Source organism: Pholis gunnellus, assembly GCF_910591455.1.
Source record: "Pholis gunnellus genome assembly, chromosome: 1".
Classification (NCBI taxonomy): domain Eukaryota; kingdom Metazoa; phylum Chordata; class Actinopteri; order Perciformes; family Pholidae; genus Pholis; species Pholis gunnellus.
This window is the reverse complement of record NC_136528.1, coordinates 28,346,671-28,363,151: the sequence shown is the minus strand read 5'-3', so window position 1 is coordinate 28,363,151 and position 16,481 is coordinate 28,346,671. Positions and strand designations below refer to the sequence as shown.

Below are 16,481 nucleotides of genomic sequence, written 5' to 3'. Positions count from 1 at the left end.
ACACTTCTATCCCAGACTCATGCGCACACTTACATCAACTCCAGTGAAGCTTCCCATTACCAAAGCGCTCGGTGTACAGGCATCGTGTCTCTTTTGTTGAGGCTTATCAGAGGTCACCTCCCTCGGTACAGTCTGACATTACGGAACAAAAGCACTAAAGCACTCATGTTTGATAACCCAGAAGGCTGTGAAGTTGGCTGGATATTGTATCGGTTGCAGGATTTTGACGAAGTAATTTCAGTTTTCTTGGACTCTTATTGAAGCTTTACAATTACTGGCTGTCAATAACTTGGTGGACACTTTCATTTAAAAGTCAAACCAGTACCCTGAGTGGAAAGGATCCAAGAACAGGTGGCACACACACAAAAACACACATTTGTACTGCTTTTAAGCTTTCACCCACTTTAGTTTCCTACTGTCTGTTCATATGATGAATGTTATAATTTGCTGAGCCAACACTAGCCTGGCACATTGAGGTTTACCTTCAGTGGCAAACTGACCTGAGGAATTTGTTGAGGTCTCCATGCTTCATGTATTCGAACACCATGATGAGAGGGTCGCCGTCCACGCACACTCCGTAGAACTTAACGATGTGGTCATGCTGCAGATTGGTCAGCAGCTCGGCCTCCCTCTGGAAGTCCTTTCTTGCCGACAGGTTCGGATCTTTCAGTGTCTGAAAGTGAAGTTACAAAAGTCTTAGTAACGCATTCAGAAAAGGTAAATACTGGAATGGATGGTTGGGGCAGTCATAATGAGCTGACCAATGTATCATTTGAAGCTCTTAATATCTTACAGTCCATTGTGCCAGTCATGTGATCATTCATGGAAGTCAGGTAACAACACTATATATAGTTATTTTTTGGAAGTAAAACAAGTATTCACTTTGGTGGCCAGATGAGGGCAACTTCCTGGACATGCAATTAATACATTTTGACTATTTTGAACAACCACTTACCATTACTTGTTTCCTGTAAAGGGGGCATATAATAAACCCTGTTGTTGCAGCATCAACACTGACGTCTTTAGAAGCTGTCATTGTCGTTTAGAACGTATATTCGCCTCTCCGTGTCCTCTCGCACAAACATAACCACGCCTGTAGCTTCCAGTAGCTCCTCACAGCACGCTGATTGGTCGAGATACACGTGGTTCTGACACAAACACATTACTTGAAGCCTCACAAGATGGATTTTTGTGTGATCAAGCTGCCATGCAAGGTAAGATTACTACTGCTACTGCTACTACTACTGACTTGTTGATCACCTCATTTGTCCTCTAGCACCACAAGCTTGGCAGTTCTGTGTTTGAGTAAAATGGCTTGACAACTGCTGGATTATTACCATGTAATTTGGTACAGGTAAACAAGGTTAACAGCATGTTTTTGGTGATTGTATGACTTTTCATCAACTGACACCAGCAGGTCAAAAGTTTAAGATCTCCAATCTTTTATTCACAAAAGACTAACCTCAAAACTAATGACTTTCCATCAGCCTCAGCTGTACTAATACATGTATTTAGTGCTAATTGAAACGTTTAAAGATGGGGAACACGCTAAACATCAGCTTTTTAGCATTAGCATTGAGAGAATGTTAGCAAGCAGACTTTAACATTTAGCTCAAAACACCGCTCTACCTAAGCACAGCCTCACAGAGCAGCTAGCATGGCTGAAGACCCCTAGTCTTGCTGGATCAAACACTGTCCTATTCTTTATACCCAATAATCGGTTCCCTTTTGTTTCTGCCTCTAGCTCATGTCGATGTGTTTGTTTGCCCACCTCCCTTCCTTCATCACCAACAGCACCCGCGTGACTCCATGGGAATGGAAAAGATAACAGCTGCTGTTTGATTATTGGGTTTGCCTGCTAGTGGATGGTAAACCCAATTTTGAGTTGATACCAAATTATGTTAAAATATCTTTATAATCATCAAGAAAGCTTTGAAAGTAGTCTGTCCTGGTTGAATGTTTCATTTTGTTTAGAAATACAGTATACAGTAGGTGGCTATGCATTATATCCACCTAGTATATATAAATATATTCTTTTCTTTTTTTTAGGAAAAAAAACTGTCCACAAAACAAATTGATCTGTTTGGTAGACAAATCAATCAAGGAGTGCCTTGAACTCCTCTGAAGTGGAGTACACATGACATATCAAATCTTGATGTGATGTCAGTTGGCGTCATTATCAGAAAAGAAGGGAGAAAAAAATCAAATTACAGCAATAACGTGCTTTATATTGCAGCCTCTATTGGAGGGGAAAAAAAGACTCTTGACACATCATCCGGGAACAAGAAAACACAGCAAGTTGCTTCTTTTGATCTCCTTGGCCTGGAGACCTGCTTCCTCAGCATGCTGCTGACGCTATTACAGATGGAAAGACCTTGGGATGGAAATACATTTACTCATATGTGCTGTTCTTGCAGTGAAGTGCTGGAGGTGGTTGAGATGTACGGCAGAGTGGGTAAAATGGCCATAAAAATCTATTACCAAATCAAACCGCACTCTTAAGGATATGTTTCTTGTCTGGGCATCCTTCCAAAACAATACCTTCAAGTGCTCGACGACAATAAATTGAGGCAAAGCGCTGCAATGAATTTTCCCTTTGTTGACCTTTAAGTGTATTCAGAGAGCCTGTTTCTGCTTCATCCCAGACAGGAACATGCTCAGATGAAAATGCACATTGCATTGTGTTTCAAAAATAAAGAGGTCCTTGTAGAGGGTGCTTATTATAAAACAGTTACTTTGTTAATCCTGTAATTGTAAGAAAAGGAAGTGACAGCCAGACAATCAATCATCTTCATCTCAACTCTTCCACTAACTTCTCCTGTCAAGGTCAGGGCTGTTTTCTGACTGGATTGTTTTTAATCTTAGTTTCCTGTGTAGGTTTGAGTCTTCAACTTCAGAAAAACCCTGCTTCACCATCATACAATCGCTCATATTCACACTGGGAGCTGGCAAGCGCAACTTAATGTTGAGCATTGACAACACAGGGTCATTGCTTCTAAATGCTTGAAGCTCTTTAAAACAAAGCATCTAGTTCATAGGTGTATTAACTTTGCTTGACAGTAATTGCCAGTGCCTTGTCTGATACTTAGACAAAGACAGGTAGAGGTTGGGGTGCCCTGCCCCTGGCGGGAGCCACTAATCTGAACACTTTTTTAAAGTCTCTTTTTATTTCAATTGTGTCTCAGGTTACAGATTCCAAATCCCCATTTCTAGTACATTTTGGGTAATATCTTTAATCACCTTTTTTGCTGGGAGTTACATGAGATGATCAACACCATACTCAAGTGTGAGTATGAAGAAACAATCAGGAGACAGTTAGCTTAGCCTATCGGGGGCACCAGACTCCATTCACTACTCCGAACTTAACACCAGGTGGTTTACTTCATAGTGAGCAGTATATTGGGATTTTACAGATTTTCACAATTTTTTGCATTATTACTGACAGGAGTAGAGTTGCAGAGTTGCTCATATCAGAGGGATTACTAACCAATGGCTATCTGTAAGTGGAACTAGATATACACAGTGGGTTGGCCTGCGGAGAAGGCCATGACATTTGCATAAAACTGATTTACGATGGCACAGCCCACTGCAGGGGCTCGTGATAGGTCAAAACATCATTCCACATGAATACTGGACTTCCGTAGGAAGACTCACCCAAATTCTGGCACATTTTACTGCACAATTGTTTGGTCTTTTTTCTTTTTCAAACTATAAAATGAGACTCAATGCAATTTGCGTTGTCCATGAGTTTGACACTACTTAGTTTTCTGAGGGCACTATATCACGGATAAGGCTTGCTGTTTCCACTGTTTCAAGGCTGAGCTTCACATTTTCATACAGATATGAGGGGCGATCTCCTCATTGAAATCTCCACTGTGAAAGCGTATTACCCAAAGTGTCAGATAATTCCTTTTGTGCTGTTTGCAACACGAGCGCACACACACACACACACACACACACACACACACACACACACACACACACACACACACACACACACACACACACACACACACACACACACACACACACACAGAAAACATACCTTGACAGCCACCAGCATCTTGTCCTTGGTGGGGCTGAGGTTGTAACACTCTGCCAAGAAGACTTTACCGAATGCTCCTTCGCCCAACTCCCTCTTCAGGATGATGTCTCTCCGCTTTATATGCTGGACTACTGAACCACAGACAGGGTGAGAAACGGAGGGAGGGAGGAAAGTAGTGACATGAGTTATTTTAAAAAGGCTTTCCTCAGATGCTAAACATTTTTGTGGGATAAAACCACCATGCTGTGGTTGCAGAAAAAATGTTTTGAGGGAGAAAAGAAGCAAAGAGCAGCGCACTGGCAGCTGTTTGTGCTGCACTGTGGGTGCAGCTGTTTGTAGTACGATATTTTACATATAATCAGGATCTCAAAATGATGCAGAAGACATCTTTGATTTAATAGTGAATCCATAAAAAAACAAACGTCTTCATATTTCAGTAATTCTCTTTATATAAGTGTGATACAGTGTTAGCAGAAACCGAATATGTGTTATTGTCAATGTGGGAAAGATGTTTTATCTAACTGTAAAGTTACAATATTGGGAACATTGTTGGTTTGAGTGGTTTTAAATCTCCAAAGTGCAAAGAAACTGCAGGAAGACACCGGACCTACCGAGCCGCAAATCTCTGATCTGGTTTACTTGGTTTTACTGTCGGCACTGAAAACAACACAACGGGACATTTTCTAATGAGATGAGAATTGTAAAATGTCAAACTTCTGTAAAATCTCTGTGAGGAAAATAAAACAACAAGCTGAGCATGGGGAGAAAAACAGACCCACTGTCTCTCCCTAAACTTCTTATTCTATTTTTCTTTCCTAACAACTCACTCTCTGGGATCATTTTAAAGTTGCAGGACAGTTACAGCCAGTCATTGGATGTTGTGACCTTCAGCCTTTTGTGTTGTGTATGAGTGAGCATGAAACAGCTGGAGGAAGAAAGTGAGAAAATAGTGAGACAGAAAGTATGAAGAATGGCAGGTATCAGGAGTAAACTGTTACACCCTGATACCTGCCAGGCTCAGTATGAAAGAGTTGGGAAAGTGTAGGAGTTGTTGGCCCCTGAACCGAACTGCTCTTCATGCCTCTGAATAAAACATGATAGACTTATATAGTTTCCCAACCAGACATGTAAAAGAAAAAGAGAGGCACTACCACAATATACAGGGTTGGACATCATACAGTAGTTTCAGCTGAACAGTAACTATATCTGTGTTAAAATACGAATGAAATTAAACTAGCTTGTTTAATGCTCAGCAACTGGAGACGCATACATAGGTGAAGGTCCAAACCAAAGTAAATTACAAATAAAATAAAATGTGAACCATTGGAATTAAATTACGTTCTATTGGTTACAAGCAATCAGTGTCCAATATTTATTTAACCATAATTACTTATAAAGTACATAAGGAGGAATGCCACCAATTTAAATAAGTCATTATGTTAATTGTTTATGCCCCCGGACAGATTATTCAGCGTCTGTGGACCACTCTTCTCTTAATCTGATCAAAACCATTATGAGCCTAAGATTTCATTACAGAGGTGCACCAGGTTCCACTCCACGGACGAAAAACAAATGGGGCAGCGCGGCATAATTACATGAATTATTAAAAGGTTGAACCAAATTTTAAATTTAATTTAATATCAAGCTAAATCTTTTGGCCTGATTGTCCGATTTGACAGTGACATCACTAATTCAAGGCTTTTTTTTATTGCTATAGGAAAGAGCTGTTCACTGCATATTGGCATGTATTGATTGAACTGCCCTGTGATGCAGCTGACACATCATGCGCTATTTTCACAAAATATCTCCAGGCTTCTTATACATTCTCTTGTTAGCAAAGTCAACCAGTACAACGTGTCCTTGGTAGAGAAGTAAACTTGCAGGGTCTTTATCCGTCCTCCATCTGTGTGTTCTTTTAAATCACACTGGTGCTTGTATATGTATTATAGAAAATATGTCACCGAGGACTCATGAGCACTCAAGACTACATACTGAAAAAACACTGACGTCCCTGCAGCGAGAGCTCATGAGCTGTTGCATCTGTTGTCACCAGCAAACATAAAAGTGAGGCATCCTGAAACTCTGAGGCAGGTCAGTGTTGCTTCAGCTTCTCCCAACACCTACAGTAATGCTATTTGATCTCTTTCTGCAGAGGAGGCAGTTAACTTTCAGCAAAAAAGAAAACACCAAGCAGCGGCGAAGTTTGACTCCCCTCAATGATTATATTTTTCTGCAGCCAGGAGGAATGTTCCTGTGTTTCAGGTGGGAAGACATTATTTGTAAAACAGGTCAAAAGACTCTGTTTACTGATTGTCTGTAAATATTCTCTAGCCGCAAACGGTCGCAGGTTACCACATACATTGCGTGGTAGCTTGATGCAGGCCGCACTTCCCCGCCGCTCTGGTGTGTTTTCAGCGTCTGCCGACAATTTCCAACGCTGCCCCTCTTAGTTACTGTTGCTAGGCCTTTTCAAGCTTTCGGTTGTCGCACGGCACATGTGCAGTTTGCTGTGAGAATGGGGGCGGATTTACCCTTCAAGACTCTTAGTAGCTATTGAAGCAACACAGATATTTTTTTTGGACAGAGAATTGAGGTGGAAATATCCTGAAAAACTCAACTTCTCATTTCTACCCAGACCGTCAATTCCTTTGACTGAGATGACTTTCCTACAGCTGTAGCTAGCGAGCTAATTAGGCTAACGTTAGCTTCATGAGTTGGGTAAAAATCGGTCTCCAGCTGACTTCTTAATGTTTCCAGCTGACTCGTTTTGAAACAAGGGTTCCTGTAAAAGCGTCTTGAATATGCACATCATGGCTAAAATGCTAAGAGATAGACATGTCCCCTGTAGAACGTCAGCATCCTCAGTAATGCTAAGCTAAGATTGGACAACTGCTGTTTGGGGGAAATATTGTTTATAAGGTGTGATTGGTTGCAATTTTCTAATTCATTTATTTGAATGCTTACCGCCTATGATCACGTTATGCAGCTCGTATAGGATTTTCTGCGAGAGATAATAAATGGGAGCCAGCAGCTCCATTTACCCAAAAGGAGTTCACAGAATGGTGTAATCTCTTTGTGTAACTTCTCCAGAATCACCAGACCATCTGGAGAACATGTTGAGAAGGCGATTCATAAAAAATGTCACCTGCTCCCCTGGTGGCCCTGTCAGACGGTATCAGAACCACCGTTGGTGAAAATCAGTGTTAAATATGAAGACATGTCCCAGTTTCTAAAGTAGATCAGAACACGAGTGTCTGCAGAAGCTGGCAGACAGTTTGGCGGGTGAGAGTCCCATCAGGGACACTCACACATCACTGCTGTCAAAGCTTCATCCACCAAAAATCTGCTCTCCTAGAGCTGAAGAAAACATCCCCTAAGTCGATATACATTTTAATTCGAAATGTGTTTTGACTAGATTTCAAAGGCCAAATGTCTCTGACACTTTCGCAGCTGATAAAGAAGCAGATATTTTTTATCTTTCTTGTCTTAAGAATTTCCAGGCTTTACATCCACCCCCCACTGAATCCCATCTCTACTTATCCACTATTGTACTTTCTTTAAGAAATATGAATAATCTTTTACTGTAATTATTTTCCATGCACTCCTGCAACATTCGTGATCATTCAAGGATAAGCGTTGCCCTTATTATCGCTTGCCTGTCATGCTGATGATCCAGATATTGAAGCTTATACTGTTGTAAGAGCCAGTTTGTATTCTTAACAGTTTTTTGTATTTTATGTTTATTGCAATAGCATGTGTTATGCCCTTTAGAATGTTTACCATATAATATAGGTAATTAGTAAAGGTAATTGGTCATGTAGTAGAATGGGCTTCAAATGTGTATTTTTGCCCTATTAAGATAAAGGCTCCTCTATTCTGTCCTGCTATTGGACAATATTTGGTTGACTCCTTTAAGTAGGTTTTCAGTGCTAGTTAGGTTTTGATGAAGCAGGATGTGGAGCAACTATTTTTCTGACCGCAGAAGACCGCAGATTAAAGACTTTTAAATTAGAGCCAGCAGAAGGTCAATGTTTTAGCCACAGTTATTGCACAAGGACTTTGTTTGTTTCTTTTGTTTATATCGAAGAATAAAACTACCTTTAACTACGAGCGACGTGCCTCATCCTTGGACAGCTAACAAGACAAGTTTAGCCTGCAATAGCTCATGGTGGTCTACGCGAGTCAGAACCCTTTACATCCTGCAAGAAGTGGCCAAGAAGGACGGTAAAATAAGCTGCCACTACAACTGTCATCGCACCCGCCATTAAGCTCCTCCGGATGACATAGTTGGTGAAATGCCAAGAATGTGAAACAATGTGAAGGTTTTTATCCATCAGCAGGTGACGGCTGAGAAAACTTTTTCAACCACACGTCAGACAACAATATCATAACTTCTCCTCATAAGTTAGCGTTCGATTGTTATCTTGACTTTACCTTTTTGTGTATTCTCTTTTGCCGTGAGGCGAGGCTTCATAGATGGGTTCCTTATCATGTGCAAATTGGTCATTTTAATCATATCTTATCAGCTTCATCACAATATCCAAACTTGTATCTTTGTCATTATGTAAATCAACCAAACTGAAGCACACTCACTGTTAACTTCAATATTTTAGAAATGTTTGTCTACTAAGCCTTTTTTTGCCCTCTTTTTGCACTTTTGCTCCAGGAATTTTGTCTCCCTTTGCTCTCTTTAAGAGATCAGAAGTTACTGTGATCTGGTATTTGACAGGTCGGATTTCAGTCGGAAAGCCCAAAAAAAGTGCTTTAACTGTAGGTGTCAAAATGTGTCAAGATTTAAATGTTACTGCGTAGAATAACTGATGGGAACTCAACCGAGCTTGACAAAGCTTTGCGGACTCTTGATCAGGCAGCAAAACAATAGATGAAACATCGCTGCCCATTCAACAACTTGGTCACCAGATTTGGAAACTTTTCAACCCAATTTAGAGACTTTATTTTCTTTAAAGAGACTCTAGACTAAACAGGCTTTTCCACTAGACCACACTGACAGACACTGCCTACGGCAATATGAGACGACACAGGAATATATTGTCATGCTGTGAGAGTAAGACTGATGTTGGTATGAAACGAACCCATCCATCAGTACACTGTGATAGCACCGAGAGGTTTACATACAGACGGAGCCATATCGAGGGGGAGGCGTAAACACACTGACGTTGCTGTGGCGGCATCTCATTTACACTTTAGCATATTTGCCGAGAAATATGACGGGTAGGAACTGTAAAACCTGACACGTGGAAAAATATAGTCACTGAAATGCTATTGAAATATAGGTTCTAATTTAAAACGCTGTAGTTTATCCTCAATATAGAGCTATACATATTTTCAGTCTCTGATATCGGAAATTCACTTGAACTGATCTCCTGCACTCGCTCTGTGCCAAAATTTGACTTTTTTCAACGATTTGTTGTTTCGGACTGAATACAGAACACATTTTGTATTTTATCTTGTGAATTCCAAATTGTAACACAATAATTCACAGCATGCAAGTTTGTTGATTTATTATTATATTTTTTTTTTCTCAAAGCTATCGGAACCATTCAAAAAATAATGTTATGACATCAAAAGAATAGCTATACTTTCACTGTCAGTGAATATATTAAGTTCAGCTCTGCGGTAACAATAATGCAACTAGAGAGTCTATTGACGTAGATCTCAAATATGTTCGCAGTGTTTACGTCGCTTTCGATGCATAAGTTAAAAAAGTGATTCTATTTTCATTTTCGTTACCCAGGAGAACTTAACGTTCTTCAATTAAAATAATACCAGTCATTTGGATGCATTATGCTAAAAGGTGCTCCAGAGGTATGGTAAACGCACTTCTTTCTGACACATTGCAGTCTAAAGACCCAAAAGACACCAACTCAAGTGACATCACTTGAGGCAATGTATCGGATTTGGCTGAGCTCCCTCTGGCTTTATTCAAGCCTTACGAGCCTTACTTTAACCCAAGATTGTATTTTCTTAATCCTGAGTGACTGTTGCTATAATTTCTTTTCTCTCCTCTTGCAGCTGAAACAAACTTGTTTAACTTATTGTGAAATAAGTAATAATAATACTACCTAAATGTTAAAAGCGTATTATCATGAAAAGATTCCAGGTTATTGTCCTGAATGTAAAACTGTCAAATAATGTCTGCACGGACAAATTAATGAAAGAAAATAGTGATTTCTCCTGAGGAAACTGTGAACCACTGTGTCCATTCAGCAACCTGTTTAACGCTCCATTTGTACCAGTTGCCCCCTCTTTCCTATTCTTCCCCCCAATATAAATATTCCATCTATGTTCGTTTCTTCAGCCTCTAAATAGCAACTGACCGCCTCGTTCCTCCCCCACCGATGGGAAGGAAACAGCTATTAGGGAGCGTGCCTATCGACAGTGGCGAGGACAAGTCACTTTAACCTTCAGTTTCCTCTGCAGGCGGACTTGGGCTGCATCCTGCTGCCTATTTACCCAGAGTGGCACGCTGAAAAGCCCTGAGATTAAATCTCCATCCCGCAGCTCAGCATCATTCATTTGTCTCGACTCACCTGAGGCCTCAACGGCAGCGGACGTTCTCCCTGGAGGCCGAGAGACAACGCAGCCAAATTTTTACTCAGCTCGTCAGGTCAGGGGGAGCAAAGCTGTTTGGAGGGCTTTGTGCTACCTGTGTGTGTCTGTGTGTGTGTGTACCTCTGAAGATGTCTTGTTCTTCGTCTACATGCCAGCTTTGTGCATTTGTGGTGTGTGTGAGTATTTTTCTGCCTGACAGCCTTGCTGAGTGTGTGTGTGTGGTGGGTCGATCGATGCGGGGCTTCTCCTCATGGACAACATGTCTTTTGCAGGGTGCACGCCTCAACCCAAAATGCTGAAGTCATCCCCCCCCCCCCAAACAAATTATCATTTCCTGCATCAGCTCTACATTTAGTTACTTTGAAGTTACTTATCAGGAATTATAATTCAATTTCTTTTTCTTTGGGACAAAGAACAAAGCAAGACACTTCCACTTTAGGTCAGCTCTCATAAAACATTACCACCACAACTTCACATTAAGACCTATTGAATAGGATTAATCACACATCGTCTGATTAATAACACAAATAATGATACAATTTATTTATAACAACGGATTAATATTATGTGAATTGTTCCATTCTCCTCTGAGATCTGGCTTTTACTGAAATCAGAAGGGTCATTTCACTGAGATCTCTGTAATGCACTCGTAGCTTAGCTTGCCTACACAAAGAGCCCCACGGAGAGCTCACAGTTGGGCGAGAGGTACTCATCCACCAGTTGATATACTAAAAGCTCCCCACCATCAAATTCATTGTAGCACAGGGGCTGTTGTCGTGGTTCTTCGACTGTGACATGAACAACCAGCATTTACTGTTGACTCTCAGTGGGAATCGCTTCCCAACCTGCTGCGGCTGGCTGGCTGCCGGCCTGCGTTTCTGTTGCTGCTGCCTGGCCTTGATGAACAATGTGTTCCTGGCTACACTATGACAACAAAAACATGCATCACATCACACACTCATCTTGGTTTATTTCAAGTTTCAAAATTTCAAGCCAAGCCAAAGATATGGAGTCCCGATATGTTCAATATTAAAGAAATAAATAAGACATTATGAAATAAATAATCATACAATTTAATTGTGTAATTCAATTAAATACAATTTTCTTGTCTTCACTTCGATGCAAGGTAATAATCTCAAACTCACAAGCCAGCCTGGCTAGAAGACGATGAGCTGCGTAGCATGTCAAGCTAAATAAAAGGAGTTTTTGTGTATTGCAGTCATTTACAGCTAAAGCTAGTTGGTTGATTCAGAATTACTTGTTGCTCCGGCGAACTAACTGCTGAAATGAAGCAGCAGTTGTTAAGCCTGCTTAGGAGAGGAAGGAGGCCTGTGATTGGCTGAAAGATAAGGGGATGACTGCTGACAACACCGTCTTTACATTGTGAAAAACATTGGAAAACAAACATGTTTATAACGTAATAAAAATGAGCTCCAATGAAACTGTTAATATTAAAAGAAGAATAATGAAATGCAATTAAAAAAAAAATGTAATCATTTATTTTATGTTGTATTTATCTAATTAAAATTGAACACTTGGTGCCTCCATACCACTAAACTTATGTAGAGAGATACAAATGTACATTGATTTCCTTTTGACAATGGCTTCTCCTTGAGCTCAACCTCGGTGTTATTGCTGGATTAAAGTTTAAGCATTAAGCACACTTAAGCTTTAAGTACTTCACACTTGCTGCTCAGGGGAGCTTTCTTTGAAAGTGACTACCAACTCAAAATAGTTATATATGACATCTCAGTGCAGCTGTTAGTACTTAAAGATACAGTATCAAATGTGTTGGTACTCAGAAGAGTGTTACAAAAACAAAACCTGTAGGCTGGACTCATCAGTGATGGGAATAAAGTATTTATATGTATTTAGCTGACCTGTCAACACTCATGAGAATGCGTTACATTTACATCCAACTTTAATTGGCAACTCGTTGGTCCGGTCTTAATGTGAATGCAGGACGTGTTTGCCTACACACCAAACACTAGGAAATGTGGAGCAACTTTTCTTTTTTTTCATATTGCCACCACTCTAGTTTGCAAAAAAGTAATTAAGTGTGTTTGCAGAAGCAAACATTTCTAATTTACTCTCGGATTTATTTCATTTCCATTGCTTAGTCTGTGCAGTTGTTCTCTGGGCTGAAAAAGGCAGTTGCGTTTGCACTTTCAACTGTGTCTGTAGGTTTGTCTGATGGGCTCTTCATTGAATTTAAACGTGGTTTCTGTCCATCTGGATGCGTTTCTTTCATAGGACTGCACCTGGCATCAACAACCATCTTTTCAGAGCTCTCTCTGAACCTCACTCCCTTCTGGGCTGAGCTGAAGAAGAAGCTCATCTTGGACTTCTTGAGCAACAACTTAAAGTAGGTTGTTTGAATTCACAACTGGCTAACCCGTGGGGCCGTTCTGTTTCCACTCATGCAATCATAGCCTTGGAAAATGATAGCTGCCTTTCAATCAATCTGCTCTACATTTCCATTCATTTGCTGAGCTTTCAAGCTGCCAAATTAGTCACTCCTCGACTCTGCTAGAAACATTTTAATCTTCAAAAAACATCACCTTGAGAATAATTATGTCTCTGTTACACCCAACACAGAGGGGGCAGAGTGGGGGCGAGTTTGAGCAGCGCCCACGCGTGACATCCCTAATAACATGGATGTAATGAAAGGCTACACGCTATACTCCAACATCAAAAAGCTATTGTCGCAAATCTGTAATTAAAATGGCAAGCTGAGTGATAAAACAAAGCCACTTGCTGTGAGACAGCGGATCCGACTAGATATAGATCTGTCATTAGGCTAAAGAATTGTCCTTTGCCTTTTCTGCCTTTATCTCCCTAATGCGGATATATTTCCCCAGGATTGGTCCTTTTCCAGCCAGGCAGAGGAAAAAAGATAAAAAGAAAAAAGAGAGCTGATCTCTTCGAACGTCCTAATCAGTCACGGCTCGCCTGTTTACCGTAACCAAAGTCGAGGCCACCGGTTCACCCGGGAGATGAACCAATTGAACGGCGGCACTTCATGTTTTTAAATTGGCATCAGAATGACAACTGTGACAACACTTTTCCCGTAATGCTCCACATTTCTCGGGCATGCAAGTGCACAGGTTGCCAGGTTCAACTAGAGGGCAACTGGAATTGAATAATATATATATTGTTTTGTTTTTTGCATGACAGCCAAGATACTTTGCCAGTATTGACTGGAAGATCAAACACTCATGAATAATACATCTGGTAAAGCCCACTGGAATCACTGGTGTGAGCTCTGCAGCGGGCTGGTTTACCATCGCATGAAGCTGTTTTAACGGAAGCCAGCACGGCAGACAGCAGCAACAGACTGTCCCCTCCTCACTGTTATGGTTGTTGGAGCTGGTTTCAAAATGCACAGAGCCCGACAAATAGGAACACTATGCAGTAGACTGGTTGTTGAATCAGTGAACTCCTGATCTACACAGGTAAGGAGAAGTGTGTGTGTTTGCATTTATGTGTGCTAGTGTGCCCACTGCAGACAGTAGAGGTGTGTGTGTGTGTGTGTGTGTGTGTGTGTGTGTGTGTGTGTGTGTGCAAGCTGTTCTCCTGAATAAGAAGCTTTCAAGTAAATGAATGAATACATTATGGATTGGTGGCCGAGCATCAACAAAGCCGCCGTACTGTAACTGAGCGGAGTGAACCTGCAGGACAGCCAGGCTGAGCAAGGCCAGCAGCACAATGAGGGATCCAAAGGGGACCCACATTGTGCTGCTGAAGACACTTATCAAACCATAGAGAAGGGAAAGTAAGGTGAGATATCATCCAATCCACTCTACCCACAAGCCACACTAACCGTACGCCTGCAACCACGCACATTCACAGATTCATTTTTTCCCTGTCATCCACCTACACACATAGTGAAGATACACACATGGACACTCGTAGGCCTTTCCTTCCCCCGCCTGTCCGTGTGTCTGTTTGTCCTGAGGGTAAAGAATACATTCATATTCAGCGAATGATCCGCAGAAGCCGTTCGCAGCCATTTCTTTTCCAGCCGCTGGCGCAGAGCAATGGCCATTGTGACCTTGCGATGAGTTCAGGGTTTGTTTCCTTTTATTCTTATGCTCGCACATAGAATTAAATAAAAAAGCCAGCGTCTGACTCTCGACTCCAGGCGCGTGCTAATCGGGAGGAAGTTTCATCCGTGCCCATTGTCATTTATTCATTAGCTCGCAATCAGATCTCCTGTGCAAGGCATGAGACGCTATAAATCAGTCACCGGCTGTCCATTAACAATTCATGCGATTCATAAAACATAAGAGCCGTCATTTATTTATCACCTCTAAATGGGATTTCCTTCCCACTCATTGGCTCCGGCTTAGGAGCCAACTTCTGTTGGCCCGTCCGACGGCCATTTTGAGAGCGAGCCAAGATCAAAACAACGCAGATCCGAGCTCAAATGGTCCGGAGAAGCCTAATCGTGCACGCTGACGTTCAGAGAGGAGGAGTGCCGTTGTCCCTGGCTAAATCTTCGGCTGGTGTGCCTGGTATCGCGAGGAAGAGGAAGCAGCAGGCGCCATGCTGCGGCTGGCTGCTGGCACAGTTGTTTTTCTGCTGATTCTCTTGAGCAGTTGATGTAATTGTGAGTAATTGGGCTTTAAAGTGGTCTTGTCTTTCCCAAACCTGGAACATGAGTCCCGGGGGAGAGTGGAGTGAGGTGGAGGGATGGAGGGGGGGACACACCAGTGGCTGGTACACCGAAGGCTGCCTTTGTCTAAACAGATCCTATATGAAGAGTCTGGAACGGAGCCAGCAGATAATAATGCCATATGATCACACTGACTCTGTTGATGACACTAAATTATACTATTGCCCCCGGGGGCCCTGGCTCTTACCATTGTAAAGATCAACAGCAAATTACAATGGGGATGCAACAGTTGGAATGAGCCCAATAAAGGCGTTGTGTTTGATGTCTGGCTGTCTGACTGGCTGTTACTTTACAGCGCATAATATTTCTGTGGTAGTTTTCTTAAGTGCCTTACACTTAAGAATACTTAGCATCATGCTTGAACAACAGTAGAGACCCTTTGCATCTCCATAAAATCAAGTAATGTGTGGTAATGGTCACCGAGGGACACACCACCGGGACAAAGTAGACAATGAACAGGGACCTACGGGTGGCTGGCTTGTTGCAGTTGTGTCCATGCCTGAAGTACTGAGGGTTCTCCACCACGGGAATACGAGTCATCCCTATGACGACCGCATCAGGACCCGCATCCAGAGTGCAGGGGGTAATAATCCCGTGGTTGACGTGATGAAGAGGGCTGGCAGAATCTTCCTCACCGCTGATCACAGCTACCGGACCTGGAAGGAGAACATAAGAATGATGAGCCAATTTAACAATTTAAAGTCCAAATAATATCTGACTTTTATGTAAAACTGTTGGACTCCTTCACTGTCACATCTAACAATGTACCTGATGACCAACATATACTCCCTGAGGTATCATACATACAAGTTATACAGTATGTCCCCCTCCACCTACAGAATTGAAACTTAGCTTGTTGTTACTTCACTGTGCAGAATGATCGATGTGCAGAGTTTGATTTCCACAAGTCTGGAGGCCAATTGGGTTCCAGAATGCAACTTACTCAAATGTGATGTGGAAACATCTTGTTTTCTTTTGTAATTTTCTTGTGTGTTCTTTTTTAAATGACAAAATTGGTGCACATTTATAGATTTTGGATATTTTAATGAAGGGAAAGGAGTTGATGGAATTTCAATAATTAGTAATAAGGTAAGTGAAGTTTGTGGGAAAAAACCCCACCAGGCATTATTTAAAGCAGGGTATTTTACGTCTTTAAACATGTCTGGAGGAAAGCTTTGACTGATA

The 16,481-nt window shown here is 41.5% G+C and overlaps 1 protein-coding gene across 1 annotated transcript in view; it reads right to left on the bottom strand.

Moving 5' to 3' along the window:
* Positions 1-16,481, bottom strand: part of ntrk3b (neurotrophic tyrosine kinase, receptor, type 3b) — a gene marked incomplete at both ends in the record, with an annotated part of 193,860 nt that overhangs the window by 18,823 nt on the left and 158,556 nt on the right. The window contains 3 exons of the mRNA XM_079165495.1: positions 501-673; positions 4,046-4,176; positions 15,764-15,952. Coding sequence (XP_079021621.1) covers positions 501-673; positions 4,046-4,176; positions 15,764-15,952 — 493 coding nt within the window. The remainder of the gene's footprint in view (positions 1-500; positions 674-4,045; positions 4,177-15,763; positions 15,953-16,481) is intronic.